This window comes from Nomascus leucogenys, chromosome 21 (genome assembly GCF_006542625.1).
Source record: "Nomascus leucogenys isolate Asia chromosome 21, Asia_NLE_v1, whole genome shotgun sequence".
Lineage (NCBI taxonomy): Eukaryota > Metazoa > Chordata > Mammalia > Primates > Hylobatidae > Nomascus > Nomascus leucogenys.
The window spans coordinates 169,885-196,172 of NC_044401.1; the positions used below are offsets into that span (position 1 = coordinate 169,885).

The 26,288-nt window shown below is 41.4% G+C and overlaps 1 protein-coding gene across 4 annotated transcripts in view; it reads right to left on the reverse strand.

The window, feature by feature from the left end:
• STXBP5L (syntaxin binding protein 5 like) overlaps nucleotides 1-26,288 on the reverse strand; it is a 509,439-nt gene that overhangs the window by 50,689 nt on the left and 432,462 nt on the right. For all 4 annotated transcript variants that reach the window (XM_012501087.2, XM_030802184.1, XM_030802185.1 and 1 more), the window contains 2 exons: nucleotides 7,680-7,850; nucleotides 1,423-1,662 (listed from right to left, as the gene is read on the reverse strand). In XM_012501087.2, coding sequence (XP_012356541.1) covers nucleotides 1,423-1,662; nucleotides 7,680-7,850 — 411 coding nt within the window. The remainder of the gene's footprint in view (nucleotides 1-1,422; nucleotides 1,663-7,679; nucleotides 7,851-26,288) is intronic.

The following is a 26,288-nucleotide window of genomic DNA, read 5'->3' on the forward strand; positions in this document are numbered from 1 at the left end:
GTGACATAGAGACTTGGAGAAGATAGCTTCTCATTAAATCTTATTAAATAGATAAAGAAAAAGTTTTCAAATATTTACAAGATAATGTCAAAAGTTAAATCTATACTTATTTTGTACTTTGTCATCATTTTTTGGTCTAAGTATATGTGCTAAGAATGACAAAGAATTTCCCTGTAATATTGACAGATCCGCTTTATTAGTCCAGGGATTGCTTATTTCTATGCTTGTGATACAGAAAACCACATCTGTTAGAATATTTCTAATTACGAAATTGTCTTTCACTTACAGCTTTAAACTTGTGTGACAGTGGAAGCCGATTGTACCTTTAAACTTGTGAGGAATGCCTGGTACATATTAGATGTCCAATATATATAATCTTTTACTGAGTTAAAGAATGAATTGAATTAATAATTAATAATTCATTATGATCTCACTGATTTGACTCCAACTAAGTCACCAGTCAAAAGAATTGTGTATATTTCTTTATAATTAGGAATACAGTAAAATATATTTTTCATTGTGAACTATATGTTAAAATAAAGTAATCGCCACGATTAACTTTTAAAACACAAATCTGAATTTGCCACATTAGTAGAGAACTGACTATTCTACCTACAATCTTGTCATATGAACTTAGCACACTAGTTAAAGAAAACACAACTGTAACCTTCTATATAATATATATCCTTTAAAAATAAAACCCTTATCCTACAGAGTAACAAAATGTTTTAACTTAAAAACTATCCGAAAATTTCTTATATAGGAAACAGGGAAACAATAAAATTAGTGATAAGAACAAATTAGGAATAACAGGAGGAATCATACTTATCTCTTCTTCAAAAAGAAAAAAAGATAATTCAAGGAGGAAGAGAATACAACATATGCTTGGCAACAATACTTACAACATTGGTCAAATTCTCTAGGCACTAGCATGAAAAGGAAAGAAATTGTGTCGCATGCTTTTGAAACAAGACGGGAAGGTTATAAAAGTCTTTAGAAATCCACCTTAGGTCAGATAGCTTCTAGCTTAATTATTCTGAGTCCTTCAAGGATGATGTAAAAACACTCATGCTCTGATCTGACATGGAACTTTGGGTAAATGCTTCAATTTGTTAAAAATAAATTTAAGTTTGCATTAAGGTTTTCCTCATTGTTTTTCAGGAACTTACTTCCCATGTCATTGTTCAGGTTGGCACTTCCACAGTTTACTACCGAAGAAATGGTTGTACTCTTTTACCCCAAAGGAAAGTTACAGTATGACAAATGTTGGGATGGTATATGATGTATAAAATTCTTAATAGTTCCCATTGTGCAGAATACTTACAACCTTTGCTCCAAATCAATACAAATTTATGTTTATAATACCTTATATCTAAATTTGAAAAAGTAACAGCGAAGGAATGAATGAATACAAACTCTTACCACTTGGCAATACCATGACTGGCTCTGTAAACCTTTGTTCATCTGCTAATGGTAGGTTTAAGGAGATGATTAACACCATTCCCAGACTGGTTCCAACGAACAGACAAGGAGAGATGGTAGGGTCATTTTTCCGTGCAAAGGATTCCATGAAGTATAGTGCTGTAATTGCTTCTTTAGAATCTTTGTCAATACTGGAGATACTAGAGCTTCTAGAACGATTATAGGAATTTTCTCGGTTTTCTATGGAAATAAAAAAACCCACAGAAATTGTTAGTATATTTCCACAATAACATCAGATTTAATATATAAAAACCAAAATTATGAGGAGGAAGTAAAATTTCACTGTTTGTTAATTGACCTGGGAGGGAGCTTATCTAGTTCACCAGCTTATTTTGAAGATGGAGAAACTGAAGTCTAGAAGTATAATTCATAAGCTTCGGCAGACCTAGGACTAGAATTGGAGGCTCCTGAGTTCCAGCTCACCATTTTTCTTTCTCTACGTTAACTCACAAGTTAGTTGAAATTCTTTTTTTTTTTATTAATTTTTTTTTTTGCACACAAAAACAATAAACATTTTCTAAAAATACATACAAACAAAAAGATGCGTATCAAACATATTAGGAAGGTTGCACATGGGAAGTCGGGGAATAGAAATGGGGGGTGGGAATTAAAATACATGAGACAGGGACTTTATATGGATCAGTGATAATAATTCAATCGTCTATTTGACAAAGAAGAAGGAGAAGGAAGAGGAAGAAAAAGAAAGTGGGATAAAGGATCAGAAAGGGAGGAAAATAGAAAAAATTAGAGTATGACTCCAGGGTAGACCTGTTTTGTTGTCACTGAGTTGGTTGGTTGGTTTGTCTGTTGTATTTTTCATGTTTCGCCATGTTGGCCAGACTGGTCTCGAACTCCTAGCCTGAAGTGATCAACCCGCCTCGGCCCCCCAGAGTGCCGGGACCACAGGCGTGAGCCACCACGTCCAGCCCCCACATTGCTTCTGGCCTCCGTGGTAGACCTCCCAGATGGGGCGGTCCGGCAGAGGCGCTCCCCACATCCCAGACGGGGCGGCCAGGCAGAGGCGCTCCTCACTTCCCAGACGGGGTGGCCAGGCAGAGACGCTCTTCACTTCTTCCCAGACGGGGCGGCCGGGCAGAGGCGCTCCTCACTTCCCAGACAGGGCGACCGGGTAGACGCGTTGCTCATTTCTTCCCAGACGGGCGGCCGGGCAGAGACGCTCCTCCCTTCTTCCCAGACGGGGCGGCCGGGCAGAGGCGCTCCTCACTTCCCAGACAGGGCGACCGGGTAGACGCGTTGCTCATTTCTTCCCAGACGGGCGGCCGGGCAGAGACGCTCCTCCCTTCTTCCCAGACGGGGCGGCCGGGCAGAGGCGCTCCTCACTTCCCAGACGATGGGTGGCCGGGCAGAGGCGCTCCTCACTTCCCGGATGGGGTGGCCGGGCGGAGGCGCTCCTCACTTCCCAGACGATGGGTGGCCGGGCTGAGGCGCTCCTCACTTCCCAGACGATGGGTGGCCAGGCAGAGGCGCTCCTCACTTCCCAGATGATGGGTGGCCGGGCAGAGGCACTCCTCACTTCCCAGACAATGGGTGGCCGGGCAGAGGCGCTCCTCACTTCCCAGATGATGGGTGGCCGGGCAGAGGCGCTCCTCACTTCCCAGACGATGGGTGGCCGGGCAGAGGCGCTCCTCACTTCCCAGACGGGGCGGCCGGGCAGAGGCGCTCCTCACTTCCCAGACTATGGGTGGCCGGGCAGAGGCGCTCCTCACTTCCCAGATGATAGGTGGCCAGGCAGAGGTGCTCCTCACTTCCCAGATGGAGTGGCCACGCAGAGGTGCTCCTCACTTCCCAGACAGGGTGGCCGGGCAGAGGCGCTCCTCACTTCCCAGACAGGGTGGCCGGGCAGAGACGCTCCTCACTTCCCTGACGGGGCGGCCAGGCAGAGGCGCTCACTTCCCAGATGATGGGTGGCCAGGCAGAGGCGCTCCTCACTTCCCAGACGATGGGTGGCCAGGCAGAGGCACTCCTCACTTCCCAGACGGGCGGCCGGGCAGAGGCGCTCCTCACTTCTTCCCAGACGGGGCGGCCGGGCAGAGGTGCTCCTCACTTCTTCCCAGACGGGGCGGCCGGGCAGAGGCGCTCCTCACTTCCCAGACGGGGTGGCCGGGCAGAGGCGCTCCTCACTTCTTCCCAGATGGGGCGGCCGGGCAGAGGTTCTCCTCACTTCTTCCCAGACGGGGCGGCCGGGCAGAGGCGCTCCCCACTTCCCAGATGGGGCGGCCGGGCAGAGGCGCTCCTCACTTCCCAGACGATGGGTGGCCGGGCAGAGGCACTCCTCACTTCCCAGACGGGGCGGCCGGGCAGAGGCGCTCCTCACTTCTTCCCAGACGGGGCGGCCGGGCAGAGGTGCTCCTCACTTCTTCCCAGATGGGCGGCCGGGCAGAGGTGCTCCTCACTTCCCAGACGGGGTGGCCGGGCAGAGGCGCTCCTCACTTCTTCCCAGATGGGGCGGCCGGGCAGAGGTTCTCCTCACTTCTTCCCAGACGGGGCGGCTGGGCAGAGGCACTCCTCACTTCTTCCCGGATGGGGCAGCTGGGCAGAGGCGCTCCTCACTTCCCAGACGAGGTGGCCGGGCAGAGGCGCTCCTCACTTCGCAGACGGGGTGGCCGGGCAGAGGCGCTCCTCACTTCTTCCCAGACGGGGCGGCCGGGCAGAGGCGCTCCTCATTTCTTCCCAGATGGGGCGGCCGGGCAGAGGCGCTCCTCACTTCTTCCCTGACGGGGCGGCCAGGCAGAGGCGCTCACTTCCCAAATGATGGGTGGCCGGGCAGAGGCGCTCCTCACTTCCCAGACGGGGCAGCTGGGCAGAGGCGCTCCTCACTTCCCAGATGATGGGTGGCCGGGCAGAGGCGCTCCTCACTTCCCAGACGGGGTGGCTGGGCAGAGGTGCTCCTGACTTCCCAGACGGGGTGGCCGGGCAGAGGCGCTCCTCACTTCTTCCCAGACGGGGCAGCCAGGCAGAGGCACTCCTAATTTCTTCCCAGATGGGGCGGCCGGGCAGAGGCGCTCCTCACTTCCCAGACGGGGTCGCCGGGTAGGGGCGCTCCTCACTTCCCAGACAGGGCAGCTGGGCAGAGGCGCTCCTCACTTCTTCCCAGATGGGGCAGCCAGGCAGAGGCGCTCCTCACTTCCCAGACGTTGGGTGGCCAGGCAGAGGCGCTCCTCACCTCCCAGACGATGGTTGGCTGGGCAGAGGTGCTCCTCACCTCCCAGACGATGGGTGGCCAGGCAGAGGCGCTCCTCACTTCCCAGATGGGGAGGCGGGGCAGAGGGGCAGCCTAGCAGAGACGCTCCCCACCTCCCAGACGGGTCGGCGGCTGGACAGGGGCTGCAATCCCAGCACCCTGGTAGGCCAAGGCAGGCGGCTGGGAGGCGGAGGCTGCCAGGAGCCAAGACCACGCCACCGCACTCCAGCGCGGGCAACACCGAGCAACGAGTGAGCGAGACTCCGTCTGCAGTCCCAGCACCTCGGGAGGCCGAGGCAGGCAGAGCACTGGGGGTCAGGAGCCGGAGAGCAGCGTGGCCAACATGGCGAAACCGCGCCTCCAGCCAAAGGAGAAAAAGCAGGCAGTGGTGGTTGCGCGCACCAGCAGTCCCAGGCAGTCCACGGTGCGGGGCAGCAGCGAGCCGAGTAGTTTGCAGCCTGGGTCACAGAGGGAAAAGAAGAAAGACAGAAAGACAGAAAGACAGGAAGACAGGAAGGAAGGAAGGAAGGAAGGAAGGAAGGAAGGAAGGAAGGAAGGAAGGAAGGAAGGAAGCTAGCTTTTTTTTTTTTTGAGACGGAGTCTCCCTCTGTCGCCCAGACTGGAGTGCAGTGGCGCGATCTCGGCTCACTGCAAGCTCCGCCTCCCCGGTTCCTGCCATTCTCCTGCCTCAGCCTCTTTGAGTAGCTGGGACTACAAGCGCCCGCCACCACGACCGGCTAATTTTTTGTATTTTTAGTAGAGACGGGGTTTCACTGTCGTCTCGATTTCCTGACCTCATGATCCGCCCACCTCGGCCTCCCAAAGTGCTGGGATTACAAGCGTGAGCCACCGCGCCTGGCCTAGTTGAAATTCTTTTACGTAGAAAAAAGATTTAGTCTAAAAAGTAACGGTTACAAGAATTTCTGACATCACTTAAATTGTGCTTCCCTCCTACCTCTAAATTGTTGGAAGTATCCCTAACAGTTTCTTGTCAATTCCAACAACAATATCGTGGCGATTGGCATGAAAGGGCTTATCAGGATCACAAATCTTCTGTGGCAAATATATTCTATATCTGGGGTAATTACAATTGTAAAAATTAACATTTCTACCAAGGCCAAAATACAAATTTTATCTCCCTGAACTGGTTTCAGGCTGTTACTTTTAATTCAAATGGAGTCCTAACGTTGCCTAGGGCTAAACAAAGAGTATAGACTATATGCCATCCTGTTGATAGTGGTAATCTTTCTGAGAGTGCTTCAGCTCAGTTAAAAAAAAAAACAGGATGGTTTCAGGTTCTCCTCTCATCAACACTTGTACATGTGCACACTCCAATAAGCATAAACTCATACAGCTCAGTGAAATGTTGTCAAGGTTGTCCTGCTCTTATAATCTCTCCAGAGTACAAGTTCTTCATTATTTTCTTTCTACGGCCTTCACTCTCTTTTCCCTCTTGATAGGTACACATGTAACTCATAATCGTTTTTATAGAAAGAGGCTAAATATAGGTTCCTCAGACTATTTTTTTTCTAGGAAACAAAATATAGTATTCCTAATTTCTCCTTTTTATCTCTTAGCAAATTTATAAAAATAATTGTTTGTCATAAAATTTAGAGATGAGAGGGAGCTTGGAGGTTATATGTTTTACAGATTTGGAGACAAACTTAGAGTTTAGTAATTTTCCCAGAATCCAGGACAAATTAGAGGTAGAAGTATCTAAAATTCAAAATTCTCACCTCTCATTACAGTGATTGAGAGTGCTACTTCTGGCTGGGTGTGGTGGCTCACGCCTGTCTGTAACCCCAGTGCTTGAGCCAGGAGTTCAAGACTACCCTGGGCAACTTAGTGAGACACTGTCTCTACAAAAACTGAAAAATAAGCTGGATGTGGTGGTGTGCACCTGTACCGCCAGCTGCTTGGGAGGCTGAGGCAGGAGCATCACTTAAGTCCAGGAGTTAGAAGCTACAGTGCGCTATGATTATGCCACTGTAATCCAACCTCAGCAACAGAATGAGATCCTATCTCTTAAAAAAATAAAAATTAAAACGGGGCTACTTCTTTTATAATCATTACATATTGCTTCTTTTCATAACATGCTAGATATTATATGGCTCCAAATCTTTTCCATTCATGGTTCATCACCATACAAAGTTGATACTCATAGACACCTGTTAGAGAAATAACATCATTATCTGCATATCTAAGGGATCAGATTTAGTATAGCATAATATTTAAAAAACCAAAAACTTAAATATAATTTTTTTAAATTTGAAGACCAATATAGATCACTGTCAAAAGTTTTCAGGAGTAGTAAATAGAGACTTACTTCACAGCATAGAATTACTATAGCAAATCTTCCTAAAATTATTTTTTCTCCTATCTCTCTCTGTCTAAAGTTTCTTATCAATAAGAGAGTTGCAGCAAAGTTACAAAATTCCCTTTTTTTGCCTCTGTAAAAATTTCTGGTCTCTAGCTCTTGTAATTTACTCCCCTCCCCCACCACCCCACACTCATTCCATAAATAAGCAAATAGACCTTCCTTTTAAAAATATATGAAGATGAAGATTGCAAACTTTAGAATTTAATATCTTGCCTTTGTTCTTGGTCACATTGATTTGACAATTGAGGAAATTAAGGTTGCAATACATTAAATATCTACAGATAGAGACACCAAAAAGCTTACCATTGGGATTGAAATAAACTCTTAATTATTATGGGAAGGGTAGGGAAAAGATTAATGCATAGGTCTCCCTTTGTACAGAGGAGGGGGTAGTTACCTATAAGCAGAGACATTCTGGTTTTAGAGGTGAGGAAGGAGGTGGAGTGAGGAATGGAGTTGGAGTTATGGCCACAGCCCCATCAGGTGCTCAGGTATTCAGTGACTAGTAGTTTTTTAATATCTTTCACATGTGATCTCCATCCAATATCTCTGTTCCCATTATCATGGTAAACCAAATTTTAACTGTACCAAAAAAATTTAATATGTTTAACATACCTTCTGTTGTAACTGGTAAAGAAATCTCCATGCAGGCTGCTGACTGGGCCTTTCGAAATGGTGGTCTTCCAGGACCCCAGCGATTTACTTTTGAAACATCGGCACTAGAAAGACGTTTTCCAGAACTGCAACTCTGAGAAGTTGGACTTGTGCAGTGTCCATTTACATGGTCTGTGCCAAGAGGAGGAAGGCAGCATATATATAATAATTAACTCTTAATACAAAGGAATACAAGTGTGTAGATTAACAAATGAAGATGAACAACAATTCCTTTATTTTCTAAGCCACATGAATATAGTTAAATCCTTGTTCTTTTGAGACTTAGTCATAATTTTAGTAGTTAGCCAAAAATTTCAAAAGACATTTATTAAGATTCGTTTTTTTTTAAATTTTGGCTATGTAACATAGCTTAAAATTGATTCTATATCTCTACCATGTATTCTGTCTTAAAGTATTAAACTTTTTATTGCATAACTTCAATATAAAATGAAAGTACTTTAAGTGCTTGGAGTTTAAAAAGATAGAATAGAAGCATTTTAAAAAAAATTTTACTTTAAGTTCTGGGATACATGTGCAGAATGTGCAGGTTTGTTACATAAGTATACATGCACCATGGTGGTTTGCTGTACCTATCAACCTGTCTTCTAGGTTTTAACCCCCACATGCATTAGGTATTTGTCCTAATACTCTCCCTCCCCTTTCCCCCCACCCCCCGACAGGCCTAAGTGTGTGATGTTCCCCTCCCTGTGTCCATGTGTTTTCATTGTTTAACTCCCACTTATGAATGAGAACATGTGGTGTTTGGTTTTCTGTTCCTGTGTTAGTTTGTTGAGAATGATGGTTTCCAGCTTCATTCATTTCCCTGCAAAGGACATGAACTCATTCTTTTTTATGTCTGCCTAGTATTCCATGCTGTATATGTGTCACATTTCTTTATCCAGTCTATCACTGATGGGTATTTGTGTTGGTTCCAAGTCTTTGCTATTGTAAATAGTGCTTCAGTAAACATATGTGTGCATGTGTCTTTATAGTAGAAAGATTTATAATCCTTTGGGTATATACCCCATAATGGGATTGCTGGGTCAAATGGTATTTCTGGTTCTAGATCCTTGAGGAATCGCCACACTGTTTCCACAATGGTTGAACTAATTTACCCTCTCACCAACAGTGTAAAAGTTTTCTATTTCTCCACGTTCTCTCCAGCATCTGTTGTTTCCTGACTTTTTAATTATTGCCATTCTAACTGGCCTGAGATGGTATCTCATTGTGGTTTTGATTTGCATTTCTCTAATGACCAGTGATGATGAGCTTTTTTTCATGTTTGTTGGCCACTTCTTTTGAGAAGTGTCTGTTCACAGCCTTTGCCCACTTTTTGATGGGGCTCTTTTATTCTTGTAAATTTTTCTAAGTTCCTTGTAGATTCTAGATATTAGCCCTTTGTCAGGTGGATAGATTGCAAAAATTTTCTCCTACTCTGTATGTTGCCTGTTCACTCTGATGATAGTTTCTTTTGCTGTGCAGAAGCTCTTTAGTTTAATTAGATCCCATTTGTCAATGTTGGCTTTTGTTTCAATTGCTTTTGGTGTTGTAGTCACGAAACCTTTGCACATGCCTATGTCGTGAATGGAAGTTCTGGCCAGGGCAATCAGGAAAGAGAAAGAAATAAAGGGTATTCAAATAGGAAGAGAGAAAGTCAAATTGTCTCTGTTTGCAGATGATATAATTGTATATTTAGAAAACCCTATGGTCTCAGCCCAAAATCTCCTTCAGCTGATAAGCAACTTCAGCAAAGTCTCAGGATACAAAATCAATGTGAAAAAATCACATGCATTCCTATACACCAATAATAGACAAACAGAGAGCCAAATCATGAGTGAACTCCCATTGACAATTGCTTCAAAGTGAATAAAATACCTAGGAATCCAACTTACAAGGGATGTGAAGCACCTCTTCAAGGAGAACTACAAACTACTGCTCAAATAAATAAAAGAGGACACAAACAAATGGGAAAACATTCCATGCTCATGGATAGGAAGAATCAACATCGTGAAAATGGCCATACTGCCCAAAGCAATTTATAGATTCAATGCTATTCCCATCAAGCTACTTTCTTCACAGAATTAGACAAAAAGCTACTTTAAGTTTCATATGGAACCAAAAAAGAGCCCATATAGTCAAGACAATCCTAAGCAAAAAAAACAAAGATGGAGGCATCAAGCTACCTGACTTCAAACTATACCACAAGGCTATAGTAACCAAAACAGCATGATACTGGTACCAAAACAGATATATAGACCAGTGGAACACAACAGAGGCCTCAGAAATAATACCACACATCTACAACCATCTGATCTTTGACAAACCTGACAAAAACAAGCAATGGGGAAAGAATTCCCTATTTAATCAATGGTGCTGGGAAAACTGGCTAGCCATATGCAGAAAACTGAAACGGGACCACTTCCTTACACCTTATACAAAAATTAACTCCAGATAGATTAAAGACTCAAACCTAAAACCTAAAACAATAAAAACCCTAGAAGAACAGAAGCATCTTACTGTGCAGTTAAGAAGGGTACAAAAGAATATTGGTTCTGGGGCCAGGCCAGACTGCCTGGAATCAAATCTCAGTTCTGCCACTTACTAGTTGTATAGATTACTGAAATCTTCATGCATTAGTTGCCTCTTCTGTAAATTTGGAATATTATTACCTACCTGGAGTTTTTGTGACAATACATGTCAAATGCTAGAATATGTGCTGGCATACAGTAAACTCAGAACAAAAGTTAATTACTATTGTCAGTCTTGTTCCAGAGTATAAAACTACTCACGTCCAAGATAAGAGTACTGTTTATTTAGACCTTGTGAGTTTGGCTCTGTTTTGATAGAACTTAAAAACTTGGCAATGCATTAAAGTATATCTTATTTTTCTTAATGCTAACAAATTATATTTGAAACATCATCTCATAGTTCAGCAATATGTAGAATACATTTTAAAATGTGTTTCTTTGGTCATAGAAATGAAGATAGAGTGCCACGGAGAAAAATCATGTTTATTGGCCATATTGAACATGAAGAACTAGAACTTGGTACCCACTACAATATAGCCTTACTGTATTATAGAGTTTGAAAACGTATGATTGTACATTTCCTGGATTCCCTTGCAGATAGTGCAAAGATGAAAATTAGTTTTCACCATTTAAATGGGCTGGCATGTTAAAAAATGGGAGTTAACATTTATCAAACATTTAAATGCTGGGCACTTTATACACATTACTTCATTTAACCTTCACAACAATCCTGCAATTTCGGTGTTTTTTTCTATTATCCTGATTTTGCAGATGAAGAAACTAAAGCTCAGAAAAAATCAATAAGAAAATTTTCTCGTTTCACATACATAATAATCATGGAGGCAAAATTCTAATCCAGAGTTGCTCACTTACTCTCTGTATGCTTAAACATTTGACTACAGGGTCAGGTAAAATATTTCAGAAGGAGTGGAAATTTTGAAGACATATTTAGTAGGGTTTAAGTGGCACATGTAATGCACACTGAGATCCAGGCCTTTTGGATTCTGACTATAATGTGCCTTGGAGAGGACATTTTAAAATTAAATCTATTTGGGGATTACTGAACTTTCCATATCTGGATGTTTATATCTCTTCCAAGACTTGGGAACTTTTCAGTTATTATTTCATTAAGTTTCCTTTTTTTGGTATAAATTTAAAGGGTACAAGTGCAATTTTGTTACAGGAATATATTGCATAGTGATGAAGTCTGGGCTTTTAGTGGAATCACATCTGAATAAGTACTCTGTACCTGGTAAGTAATTTCTCCTCTCTCACTCCCCCTCCCACCCTCCCACCCTCTGACTCTTCAATGTCTATTATTCTACACTCTGTGTCCATGTATACAAATTATTTAGTTCCCACTTATAAGTTAGAATATGCAGTATTTTTCTGTCTTTTTCCTTCTTTTCTCTTTCTGTGACTTCTAAAATTTGATTATTTGTTTGCTTGTTTCCCATGTCTCCTAGGCTTTCCTAATTCCTTCTCATTCTTTCTTCTTTGTCCCTCCCTCTTTTCCTCCCTCCACAACACCCCCATACCACCTTTGTCTGATTGGGTTATTTCAAAAGACCTGGGTTCAAGTTCAGAAATTCTTTCTTCTGCCTGGTCTAGTCTAGACCAGCAATGGGGAAAGGATTCCCTATTTAATAAATGGTGCTGGGAAAACTGGCTAGCCATATGTAGAAAGCTGAAACTGGATCCCTTCCTCACACCTTATACAAAAATTAATTCAAGATGGATTAAAGACTTACAAGTTAGACCTAAAACCATAAAAACCCTAGAAGAAAATCTAGGCAATACCATTCAGGACATAGGCATGGGCAAGGACTTCGTGTCTAAAACACCAAAAGCAATGGCAACAAAAGCCAAAATTGACAAATGGGACCTAATTAAACTAAAGAGCTTCTGCACAGCAAAAGAAACTACCATCAGAGTGAACAGGCAACCTACAGAATGGGAGAAAATTTTTGCAACCTACTCATCTGACAAAGGGCTAATATCCAGAATCTACAATGAACTCAAACAAATTTACAAGAAAAAAACAAACAACCCCATTAAAAGTGGGCGAAGGACATGAACAGACACTTCTCAAAAGAAGACATTTATGCAGCCAAAAAACACATGAAAAAGTGCTCATCATCACTGGCCATCAGACAAATGCAAATCAAAACCACAATGAGATACCATCTCACACCAGTTAGAATGGCAATCATTAAAAAGTCAGGAAACAACAGGTACTGGAGAGGATGTGGAGAAATAGGAACACTTTTACACTGTTGGTGGGACTGTAAACTAGTTCAACCATTGTGGAAGTCCGTGTGGTGATTCCTCAGGGATCTAGAACTAGAAATACCATTTGACAAAGCTATCCCATTACTGGGTATATACCCAAAGGACTATAAATCATGCGCTATAAAGACACATGCACATGTATGTTTATTGCGGCACTATTCACAATAGCAAAGACTTGGAACCAACCAAAATGTCCAACAATGATAGACTGGATTAAGAAAATGTGGCACATATACACCATGGAATACTATGCAGCCATAAAAAAGGATGAGTTCCTGTCCTTTGTAGGGACATGGATGAAACTGGAAACCATCATTCTCAGTAAACTATTGCAAGGACAAAAAACCAAACACCGCATGTTCTCACTCATAGGTGGGAATTGAACAATGAGAACTCATGGACACAGGAAGGGGAACGTCACACTCCGGGGACGGTTGTGGGGTGGGGGGAGGGGGGAGGGACAGCATTAGGAGATATACCTAATGCTAAATGACGAGTTAATGGGTGCAGCAAAACAACATGGCACATGGATACATATGTAACAAACCTGCACATTGTGCACATGTACCCTAAAACCTAAAGTATAATAATAACATTTTTTAAAAACCTAAAAAAAAGCTTTTAATTTTTAAAATTTTAACTTCCTTAGAGTCTTACTTCCATTTAGACAAAAAGTTAATATTTTCTTTGAGTATCCTTCTGCAATTAGTCTAATTATTTTTTTTCCAACAGAAATAGAAGCATAGATTGAATTCCTGCTCCAAGATGGCTGACTATATGCAACCAGGGGAATATCTCCCACCAAGAGACCGGGATACTGGGGAGACTGGCACACTCCTATCAGATCTTCAGAAGGAAGGCATTGACAGCAGATGGAGGGAAGACACAGGGGCTGGGCTAAAGGAGAAGAAAGCTGGGAAACCTGCATTGGGCTACCTCACACCACGACTTGTTCCCTGACCCCAATGACTCCTGCAAAAGGGGTGAATTGAGCAGTCAAGAAGGAATCTGCTATCTCCATGGGCCTCTGGAATCCCAGCAGGAGGAGACCCCTTAGCCACAATGGACATTTGAATTGGCAGGGAAAGCTGCTTAGAGAAGAGAGAAGCATTAAGGAAAGAACTCTAGCTAGCACCCAGAAGGTTTGGTGTGGGAGCACCTGTAATGGAGCAGACCAGGGATGCCCATCACCCTAGGATCAACTTGCTCCCATAAGAGCTTTAACCCTAGGGGAACTGTCAGGCCTGAACTCTATAGGGTGGTCTTGCCCATGAGACAGAGCCAGTCTGACCTGAGCACCCCTGAGTCTTCTGGCCTCTCCCAGGCCCCCAGCCTGGCTAAGCCTGCTTGTAGTGCAGCCCCTAGGTACCTCCTGGGGGCCCTTATCATAGCTCCTGTGCTGGTGGACTGTGCCTGACTGGCAGAATGCTCCAGCAGAGTGCCCCTGCCTGCACCACACTGAGCCCTCCCCCAACAGCAGCCTCCAGGCTGCTTTGCCCACAGGCACTCACCCGCAGCCACCCCCCCATTGCTTTGCCAGCACATGTGTGTGCAGGTAGACATAGCTTTCCCTTCCCTGCCAGTGTAAATATGCATGAGCACCCTGTCATTACACTACTGCCAGTGGAGTGCACCTTGTCCCACTTCTCCCAGTGGCACCACCATTGTTGTCAGAGCATTGGTGGTCAAGGAGCCGACTGGCCCTTCCCTGCCTGTGCCCCACCTGTGCAGCAACACTGCCACTGGTGCAAAACTAGGCACAGAAAATACTGGCTCTGGCCCTGGCACTGGGTGGCCACCACTACCAGCATGAACATGCACAGAGGGCTCACACAGCACCCACTAGTGCTCCCATGATAACACCACCACTAGCATGAATGCATGCACAGTTGCCTACAGGGGCCCCTGGTCCATACTGCCCCCACCCCCCAGACATACTGCCACTACTACTGCTGTGAATGCCTGCTCAAAGGCTGGCACCCTGCTACCTGCCAGCACCCTGCTGCAGCCAATGAGAGTCTACCCTGCTGCACTGCTGCTGCTGCTAGCATGTGCAAATAAGAACAGAATCTGCTGCCACCACCCTACGAAGTGCTTTGTCTCCATGGTTGGCATTACCCATAGGAATGCTGTGACCAGTGGCCAGGACACTCTGGCCCCTCCAGTGCAGTAGATTCCTAAACTCAAGGAGCCAGAGATCAAAGGCAGGGCCTGAAAGGAGTCCTCAAGAGTTAGAGCATGCAGTCCAGGTATCCTAAGCTGAGCCTTGGCCCCCTAAAATCTTGCCATAATGAAGAAAGCAGTTGGCTGGACCCATGTTATATGACAATCAAACCCACAAGGTCATCAAATAGAATAAAAGAAAAAAATACTCATCCAAAGGACAACAACTTCAAAGACTGCAAGAACATCAGCCCATAAAGATGAGAAAGAACCACTGCAAGAACTCTGACCACTCAAAAAGCCAGTGTCTTCTTTCCTACAAATTACCACATTAGTTCTCCAGCAAGGGTTCTTAACTGGGCTGAGATGGCTGAAATGACAGAAATAGAATTCAGAATATGGATAGGAATGAAAATCGTCAAGATTCAGAAGAATGTTGAAACCCAACCTAAAAAAGCTAAGAATCACAATAAAACAATACAGGAGTGGACAGACAAAACAGCCAGTGCAGGTAAGAATGTAACTGAGCTGATACAGCTAAAAAACACTCTACAAGAATTTCATAATGCAATCACAAGCATTAAAAACAGAATAGACTAAGGTGAGGAAAGAATTTCAGAGCTTGAAGACTGGCTTTCTGAAAGAATAGAGTCAGAAAATAATAAAGAAAAAAGCATGAAAATGAATGAACAAAACCTCTGAGAAATATGAAATTATGTAAAGAGACTGAATCTATGACTCGTTGGCACGCCTGAAACTGATGGAGAGAATGGAAGCAACATAGAAAACACATTTATGATATCATCTGTATTAGTCCATTCTCACACTGCTATAGAGACACACCTGAGGCTGGGTATTTTATCAAGAAAAGGTGTTTAGTTAACTCATGGTTCTTTGGGCTGTACAGGCTTCTGCTTCTGAGGAGGCCTCAGGAAACTTACAATCATGGCAGAAAGTGAAGGGGAAGCAGTCATATCTTCACATAGCCAGGAGGAATGGGGGAGGTGCTATAAACTTTTTTTGAGACAGTGTCTCCCTCTGTTGCCCGGGGTGGAGTGCAGTGGTGCAATGTCAGCTCACTGCAACCTCTGCCTCCTGGGTTCAAGTGATTCTCTTTCCTCAGCCTCCCGAGTAGCTGGGATTACAGGTGCCTGCCATCATGCCTGGCTAATTTTTTTTGTATTTTTAGTAGAGACAGGGGTTTCACCATGTTGTCCAGGTTGGTCTTGAACTCCTGACCTCAAGTGATCCACCTGCCTCGGCCTCCCAAAGTGCTGGACTTACAAAAGTGAGCCACTGCGCCTAGCCACTACCCACTTTTAAACAAGCGTATCTCAGGAGAACTCTATCACAAGAACAGCAAGGGGGAAGTCCACCCCCATGATTCAGTCACTGCCGATCAGGCCCCTCCTCCAACACTGGGAATTACAATTTGACATGAGATTTAGGTGGGGACACAGAGCCAAACCATATCATCAACTATAAGAACTTATCCAACCTAGCTAGAGAGGCTAACATTCACGTACAGGAAATGCAGAGAAACCCAGCAAAGAAAGCGACAAGAAGACCATCCCCAAGACACATAATCATCAGATTCCCCAACGTCAAAATGAATGAAAATATTTTAAAGGCAGCTGGAGAGAAAGGACAGGTCGCCTACAAAGGGAAGCCCATCAGACTAAAGTGGATTTCTCAGCAGAAAACCTACAAGCCAGAATCTCTAGTGAATTGACTGGTGAAAGGCTTTTCTGAAGCCAGTGAGTAAGGACTGGAGGAAGTGACTGCAGACTTCAAAGAACATGAAAAAAAAAATCAAAGAAAAAAATCAAAGAACCACAACACCACCACAGGAACAAAATAAACCTCCAGTGGCCAACTCCAAAGAAAGAGACCTTTAAGAAATGTCTGACAAAGAATTCAAAATAATCATCTTTAGAATTTCAGTGACCTACAAAAGAACAAAGAAGAAAGAAAAAACTAAACAAAATCAGGAAAACAATACCTGAAAAAATTGAAATTCAACAAAGGGATAGAAACCATTAAAAAAAAAAAAAAAGCCAAACAGCAGGATTCTGAGATGGAATAGGAAGCACCAGAAAACTCTAGACAACAATTGCACTGACAGAATTTGAAAGAACTACTGTGGAACTCTGGAGTTTATCGAAGACTTACAACTTTCAGGGGAAGGCTTAGATTGTAAATTGCAGCTAATTTTGGTCAATTTTAGCTCTTAGCTCAGTAGTAGCTACCTATACCCCACTCCCAATCCCCTGCCAGGCAGCTGTGCACATGTTCCTGGAACAGCTTGCACGCAGCTTTCAGGAGACAGGGTGGATCAAAAAAACACCCCTCTATCCTAAAAAAATAAGGGATTTGTGTCCTGATCATTGATGACTGCTTCTGATCACAGAAGTGCAAACAACGAACTAGGAAGCCATTGTTGTTGCACTTACCCTCATTCCTGCAAGCCCCACACCCTCTGTCTCAAGTGACTTCCAAGGGATTTAAAGCTCCACTACCACTCCATCAACTCCTACATTTTTCTCTTTTTCTTCTTTTGAGAGCCAGACATTAAAGAATTAGACATGAAGAAAACAAATGAATATACAGGGAAAATTAGAAAATGACCACACATATCCAGAAAAAAGCTCAGAAAAGGCTTAAGAAGACCTTAAGATTACACTCCAGACCAGTCTTTGGCACAGAGACAGATTACAACTATAAAGCAAATTAATAAATAAAACCTAAAGAAATAACAGCAACAAAATAAACCTTAGAAAATGGAGAAAATATGATTTCCAGAGTTATTACATTATTAAAAAGTTCCCTTTTAAACAAAAAAAAATCATAATGTATACAAAGAGACAGGGAAGGATGGCCCATTGAAAGAAAAAAAATAGCAACAGAAATTATCCCTGAAAAAGTCCTGAGGGTAGAACTACTAGATAAATACTTTAAAACAACTGTCTTAATGATGCTTAAAGAACTAAAGAAAGATGGGGAGAAAGCCAAGTAAAGGATGTATGAACAAAATATAAATATCAGTAAAGAGACAGAAAACCTAAAAAGAAACCAGAAAGCTTTAAACTATAATAACCAAAGTGAAACATTCACTAGAAGAATTCAAGGCAGATTTGAGCAGAAAGAAGAATTAGCAAACTTGTAGATTAAAAAATAAATATTATCGAGTCTGAAAAACAGAAAGAAAAAAATTCAAAATGGTGAACAGAGGCTAAGTGACATATGCATCCCCATTAAGTAAAAAGTCAATAGTGTAGAAATTCCAGAAAAAAAAAGAGAAGAGAGACATAAAGGGGCGGAGAGAATATTTGAATAAATAATGACTGAAAATTTCTCAAATTTCATGAAACACACGAATATAGACAACCAAGAAGCTCAATGAATTCCAAGGAAGATAAACTCAAAAAGACTCACATTGAGACATTATTACTAAGCTTTCAAAAGTCAAAAATGGCTCATGCCTATAACTCCAGCACTTTGGGAGGCCAAGGCAGGAAGATTGCTTGAGTTCAGGAGTTTGAGACCATCCTGGGCAACATAGGAAGACCTGGTCTCTACAAAAAAAAAAAAAAAAGAAAAAGAAAAAGAAAAAAAAAATTAGCCAAGTGTGGTGGCAAATGCCTATAGTCCCAGCTAATCAGGAAGCTGAGGCAAGAGGATCATTTGAGTCCAGGATGTTAAGGCTGCTGTAAGCCATGATCAATCAGGCCACTACATTCTATCCTGGGTGACAAAGTGAGATACTGTTTCACAAAAAAAAAAAAAAAAAAAAAAAAAAAAAAAAAAAAAAAAAAAAAAAAACCAGGAGTCAAAGACAAAGAGAGAACCTTGAAAGCAGCAATAGAGAAGTGATTCATCATATATAAGGCATCCTTAATAAGATAATCAGCACATTCTTCATGCTGATTATGAAAACTTTGGATGGAAAGTAGAAGGCAGGAATCAATATATTTAAAATGCTAAGAGGAAAAAAAAAATTCAACCAAGAGTCCTATATCTGGCAAAAGTGTCCTTCAAAGTAAGGGATAAATTAAAATATTCCCAGATAAACAAAAGCTAAGGGAGACTGTTACCACCAGATCCGCCCTATAAGAAATGTGCAAAGGAGTCCTGCAGGGTGAAATAAAAGGATATTAGGTAGTAACTCAAAGCCATAAGAAGGAATAAAGATCTCAATAAAGACAAATACAAGGGCAATTGTACAAGCTAGTGTTATTGGAACAATGGTTTGTAACTACACTTTTTGGTTTCTACATAATTTAAGAGATAAATACATTTAAAAGAATTATTAGTTCATGTTGTGGGGTACATATGGTATAAAGGTGTAATTTTAGAACATCAACAACTGAAAGAAGTGAGAAAGAAGCTGTAAAGTATCAGAATTTCTGTATGCTACTGAAGTTAAGCTGGTATCAATTCAAATCTTAGTGTTATAACTTTAGGATATTAAATGTAAGCCAAATGGTAACCATAAAATTAGCTATAAAATATACCAAAAGGAAATGAGAAAGGAATCTAAACATCCCATTTAACAGTCGGCTAAACACACACAAGACCACACATAAACAGTAATAAAAAAATGGAGTACAAAAAAGCTATAAGGCCTATAGAAGAGAAATCATAAAATAACAGAAATCCCTCTTTATCAGCAATTACTTTAAATGTAAGTGAATTAAAGCCTCTACTCAAAAGATAGAGATTGACTGAATGGATAAAAACACATAGTCTAACCATATGTGGTTTATAACAGACTCACTTTTGATACAGAGTCACAAATAAATTGAAAGTGAAAGGATAGAAAAAGATATTCCATGCAAATGGTATCCAAAACAGAGTGGGGTAGCCATATCAATATCAGACAAAATGGCCTTTAAATTTATAAAGTTAAAAGAGACTAAGAAGGACATTATATTTTCTAAAAAGCTGAACATAGTAAGAAGATACAACAATTATAAATATTTAAGCCTCTAATGAGAGACCATCAAAATATATGAAGCAAAAAATGAGAGAAAATAGAAATATGCAGTTCTATAATAGTTGTACAATTCAATGTTCCACACTGAAAAACAGATAGACCAACCAGACAGAAGTAAAAGAGGACTTAATACAATAAACCAACTAGATCTAACAGTGATATATAACACTCTATACACAAACAAAAGTATACACATTCTTTTCAAGTGCACATGAGACATCATCCAGGATAGGCCATATATTAGACCATAAATGAAGTCTTGATAGACTTAAAAAGATAGATGCCATACAAAGTGTCTTCTATGAGCACAGTGGAATGAAGTTAGAAATCAATAACAGAAATACAATTGAGAAATTAACAAATCTGTGGAAATTAAATAACACTCTCTTAACCAATGGATCAAGGCAGAAATCAGGAAGAAAATTAGAAAATAATTAGAGATAAATGAAAACAAAAATACAACATACCAAAAACATATAAGATACAGTGAAAGCAGTGCAAAGGGGGAAATTTGTAGCTATAAATACTTATAATAAAAAATAAGAAAAATCTCAAGCCAACAACCTAACTTCACAACTCAAGAAAGCAGAAAAAGAAAAAAAGAACCCAAAGCAAGTAACAGAAAACATAAATATTAAAGCAGAGATTAAAAATTAGAGAATAGAAAAAGCACAGAGAAAATCAATGAAATCAAAAGTTGGGTCTTCAGAAAATCAACAAAATTGATAAAACTTTAGTTATATGTAATAAGAAACAGAGAGAGAAGAGTCAAATTACTAAAATCAGAAGTGAAAATGGGGACATTATTGCTGATTCTATGGAAATAAAAAGAATTTTAAGGTACTGGAGAGGATGTGGAGAAATAGGAACACTTTTACACTGTTGGTGGGACTGTAAACTAGTTCAACCATTGTGGAAGTCCGTGTGGCGATTCCTCAGGGATCTAGAACTAGAAATACCATTTGACCCAGCCATCCCATTACTGGGTATATACCCAAAGGACTATAAATCATGCTGCTATAAAGACACATGCACATGTATGTTTATTGCGGCACTATTCACAATAGCAAAGAGTTGGAAACAACCCAAATGTCCAACAATGATAGACTGGATTAAGAAAATGTGGTACATATACACCATGGAATACTATGCAGCCATAAAAAATGATGAGTTCATGTCCTTTGTAGGGACATGGATGAAACTGGAAACCATCATTCTCAGTAAACTATTGCAAGGACAAAAAACCAAACACCACATGTTCTCACTCATAGGTGGGAACTGAACAGTGAGAACTCATGGACACAGGAAGGGGAACATCACACTCCAGGGACTGTTGTGGGGTGGGGGGAGGGGGGAGGGACAGCATTAGGAGATATACCTAATGCTAAATGACGAGTTAATGGGTGCAGCAAAACAACATGGCACATGGATACATATGTAACAAACCTGCACATTGTGCACAGGTACCCTAAAACCTGAAGTTTAATAATAAGAAAAATAATAAAAAAGAGAGTATTATGAACATTTGTATGCCAACAAATTGGATAATCTAGATGAAAAAATAGTTCCTAAAATACAAAACTTGTCATGACCAAGTTACAAAGAAATACAAACCATGAATAGACTTATAACTAGTAAAAAGATTTAATCAGTCATAAAAAATCTTCTGATTAAAAAAAAAGAAAGAAAAAAAGCCCTGAACCTGTTGGCTTCACTGGTGTATTCTGCCAAATCTTTAAAGAAGAATAATATCAGTCCTTGTAAACTTTTCGAAAAATTGAAGAGGACCAACACTTCTAACTCAATCTGTGAGGCCAGCATTATGCTGTTACCATGCTAGAGAAAGACACTACAACTATAAACTATATTGACTATATTAATATTCCTCATGAACAGTGATGTAAAATACTCAATAGAATACTATTAAATAGAATTCAGTAGCATATTAATGGAATTATACACTATAACCAAGAGGAATATATTTCTGGAATATAAGGGTGATTTAACATGTGAAAAATAATCATTGCAATATATTAAGGTTACAAATTAATAAAATAAATATACCAAGCAGACTCAGAGGGAGACTCAAAAAAAGAGGGGAAAAACCCCACACGATCATCTCAATTGAGCAGAAAAAGCATTTGATGAAACTCACCACCCTTTTATAATAAAAACACTCAACAAATTAGAAATAGAAAGAAATTATCTTAATATAATAAAAGCCATATATAAAAATAAAGATTCCACAAAAAACTATTAGAGCTAATAAATACATTTAGTAAAGTAGCAGAATATGAAGTCAACACATAAAAGTCAGTTGCATTTCTTTATATAAACAATCAGCAAAGGAAATTATAAAAAATTTCATTTACAATAGCATGAAAAAGAATAAAATACTTAAGAATTAATTTAATCAAGGAGGTGAAACACTTGTACCATGACATCTATAAAACATTACTGAAAAAATTAAAGAACATGTAAACAAAGGAAAACATATCCCATGTTCCTAGATTAGAGGACTTAATATTGTTAAGATGTCAATATAACCCAAAGTGATCTATGGATTCAATGCAACCTCTATGAAAATCCATTTTTTTTTTTTTGCAGATATAGAACAACACATCCTTAACTTCATCTGGAATCTCATGGCCAAATCTGATAGCCAAAATAATTTTGAAAGAGAAGAATAAAGTTGGAAGATTTACAATTTCTGATTTCAAAACTTACTACACAGCTGTAATAAGACATTTTGGTACTGTTACAGGGAGTGACATATAGACTATTGGAATAGAATCTAGATCCCATAAACAAACACTCTCATATATGATCAAATCAATTTTGACAAGGATACTGAGCCCACTGAGTTAGGAAAGAATAGTCTCTTCACTAAATGGTGCAGGTAAAACTTGATGGTGCAGGTAAAACTTGATTATCTCTTAGAAGCTACAAAGGGCAAAAGTTAATGACATTATATTTGGTAACAATTTCTAAAATATGATATCAAAGGCACAAACGAGAAATGAAAAAATAGACAACTGGACTTCATAAACATTTAAAAACTGTGTACCTCAAATGACACTATCAACACAGTAAAAAGGCCACACACAGAATGGAAGAAAATATTCGCTAATCATATATCTGGTAAGGGACTATTATCTGGAATATATAAAGAACTCCTAAAACTCAACAATAACAAAATAAACAACTCAATTCAATAATGGGCAAAGATAGGAGGCGTAGCAAGATGGCAGAATAGAAAACTCCACCAATCATCTCCCCTTGCCCCCAGCAAGAACACCAAGCTAACAAATATCTACATAGTAAAAAAAAAAAAAAAAAACCACCTTCATAAGAACCAAGAATCAGGTGAGCGCTCATAACACCTGGTTTTAACTTCATATCATTAAAAGAGGCACTAAGGAGATAGAAAAAACAGTTCTGAATCACTGATGCCACCCCTCCTCTTGGTAGTGGTGATGTGGTGTGTAGAGTATCTGGGTGCTCAGGGAGGGAGGGAGAAAACAGCAATTGTGAGGCACTGAACTCAGTGCTGTCCTGTTAAAGCATAAAGGTAAACTAAACCAAACTCAGCGATGTCCATCCACAGAGGGAGAATTTCAACCATCCCTAGCCAGAGGGGAACTGCCAATCCCAGCAGTCTGAACTTGAGTGTGTGGAAACATCACCACCAAGGGCTACAGCTCTCTGTGTCTCCAAATAAATTTGAAAGGCAGTGTAGGGCATAAGGACTTCAACTCTTAGGTAAGTCCTAGTGCTGAACTAGGCCCAGAGATAGTGGACTGGGTGGGGCAGAGTGGGGGGCAAACAACATATTGAGACACCAGCTGGGTCAGCCAAGGGACTGCTGGTATCACCTCTCCCATAATCCCAGGCTGCACAGCTCATGGCTCCAATAGAGACCCCTTCTTTCTGATTAAGGACAGGAGAGAAAAGAGTGGAGAGGACTTTGTCTTGCATCTAGGATATCAACCCAGTCACATCAGGATAGGGCACTGGTCAGAGTCTTGAGGCCCCTATTCAAGGCCCTATCTCTCAGAAAAAATTTCTAAACATCACCTGGGCCAGAAAAGAATCCAGTGCTTTGAAGGAAAGAACCCAGTTCTGGCAGCATTGATCACTTGCTAACTGCAGAGCCCCTGGGCCCTGAATAACCAGCAGCAATATCCAGGTCCAATGTTAAGGGCCTTGGATGAACCCCTGAGACTTGCCAGTTTCAGATGAGACTCAGCACATTATCAGCTGTGGTGGCTATGGGGCAAAACTCCTTCTACTTGAGAAAAGCAGAGGGAAATGTAAAGGGGACTTTGTCTTGTACCTTAGCTATTAGCACAGCCAGAGAGGAGGAGAGCACCAAGCAGGCTCTTGGGGTCCCTGATTCCAGGACATGACTCTTAGATGGCATTTCTAGACCTGTCCTGGGCCAGAGAGTAATTCACTGCCTTGAAGGCTGAGTCCCAGGCCAGGCAGCATTCACAATAAGCTGACTTAAGTGACCTTGGACCTTAATGGAAAGTTAGTGGTAGTCTGACAGTACTTCTCATGGCCTGGGGTGGTGGCGGCTATGGGGTGGAGCTCCTCTGCTTTTAAAAAAGGAGAGAAGAGTGGGAAGGACTCTGTCTTGTGTTTTGAGTGCCAGCCCTGGCTCCCAGACAGCACTTCTGGACCTACCCAGGACCTAGGGCACCTTGCCACCCTTGAAGAGAAGGACGCAAGCCTGGCTGGCTTTGCTACTTGCAGATAGTAGAGCCCCAGGACCTTCAGTGAACATAGGCATTAGCCAGGGAGTGATTATAGCAGGCCTTGGGTGAGACCCAGTGCTGTACTAAATTTAGGTCTGACTCAGCACAATAATACTAGTGGTGGCCACAAGGGTGTCACTTCACCCCCAGCTTAAGGTGGCTTAGAATAGAGAGAGAGAGAGACTCTGTATGTTTGGGAGAAAGTAAGTAAAGAATAAGAGTCTGTCATGTAACCCAGATAATTCTCCCAGATTTGTCCAAGACTATTAAAGCAGTACTTCTATGAGTCTGCAAGAACTATAGCATTACTGGGCTTGGGGTGCCCCCAAAGCAGATACAGTTTAGATTATAATACCCAAGTCCTTTCAAATATCTGGAAAGCCTTCCAAGAACTATGGATACAAATAAGACCCGACCGGCTGGGCGCAGTGGCTCACGCTTGTAATCGCAGCACTTTCGGAGGCCGAGGCGGGCGGATCACAAGGTCAGGAGATCGAGACCACAGTGAAACCCTGTCTCTACTAAAAAATACAAAAAATTAGCCGGGCGTGGTGGCGGGTGCCTGTAGTCCCAGCTACTCAGAGAGGCTGAGGCAGGAGAATGGCGTGAACCCGGGAGGCGGAGCTTGCAGTGAGCCGAGATTGCACCACTGCACTCCAGCCTGGGCGACAGAGCGAGACTCCGTCTCACAAAAAAAAAAAAAAAAAAAAAAAAGACCCGACCATGCAGACTAAGATAAATACCTAACTCTTCAATGCCCACATACCAAAGAATATCTACTAGCATCAGCACTATCCAGGAAAACATGACTTCACCAAATGAACTAAATAAGGCACCAAAGACCAATCCTGGAGAAAGAGAGCTATGTGACCTTTCATACAGAGAACTCAAAATAGCTGTGTTGAGGAAACTAAAAAAAAAATTCGAGATAACATAGAGAAGGAATTCTGAATTCTATCAGATAAATTTAACAAGAGACTGAAATAATCAAAAGAATCAAGCAGAAAATCTGGAGCTGAAAAATGCAATTGGCATACTGAACAATGCATAAGAGTGTTTAAATAGAATTGATTAAGCAGAAGGAAGAATTAGTGAGCCTGAAGGCAGGCTATTTAAAATACACAATCAGAAGAGACGAAAGAAAAGAGAATAAAAAAGAATGAAGCATGGCTACAACATCTGGAAAATAGCCTCAAAAGAGCAAACCTAAGACATGTCCTTAAAGAGGAGGTAGGGAAGGCGATAGGAGTAGAAGTTTCATTCAAAGGAATAATAACAGAGAGCTTCCAAAACCTAGAGAAAAATATTAATATTCAAGTAAAGAAGATTATAGAACACCAAGAAGATTTAACTCCAAGAATACTGCCTCAAGGCATTTAATAATCAAACTCCCAAACATCAAGGATAAAGAAAGGACTCTAAAAGTAGCAAGAGAAAACAAACAAATAACATACAATGGAGCTCAAATGCTGGGCAGCAGACTTTTCAGTGGAAACTTTACAGGATAGGAGAAAGTAGCATGACATATTTAAAGTGCTGAAGGAAAAACCTTTTACCCTAGAATAGTATATCTGGTGAAAATATCCTGCATGGTGAAACATGCAGAACTAATAAAGACTTTCCTAGACAAACAAAACCTGAGGGATTTCATCAATACCAGCTCCATCCTACAAGAAATGCTAAAGGGGGTATTTCAATCAGAAAGAAAAGGACATTAATGAGCAATATATAACCACTTGAAGATACAAAATTTACTGGTAATAGCAAATACACAGAAAAGCATAAAATATTATAACACTGTAACTGTGGTGTGTAAACTACTCTTATCCTA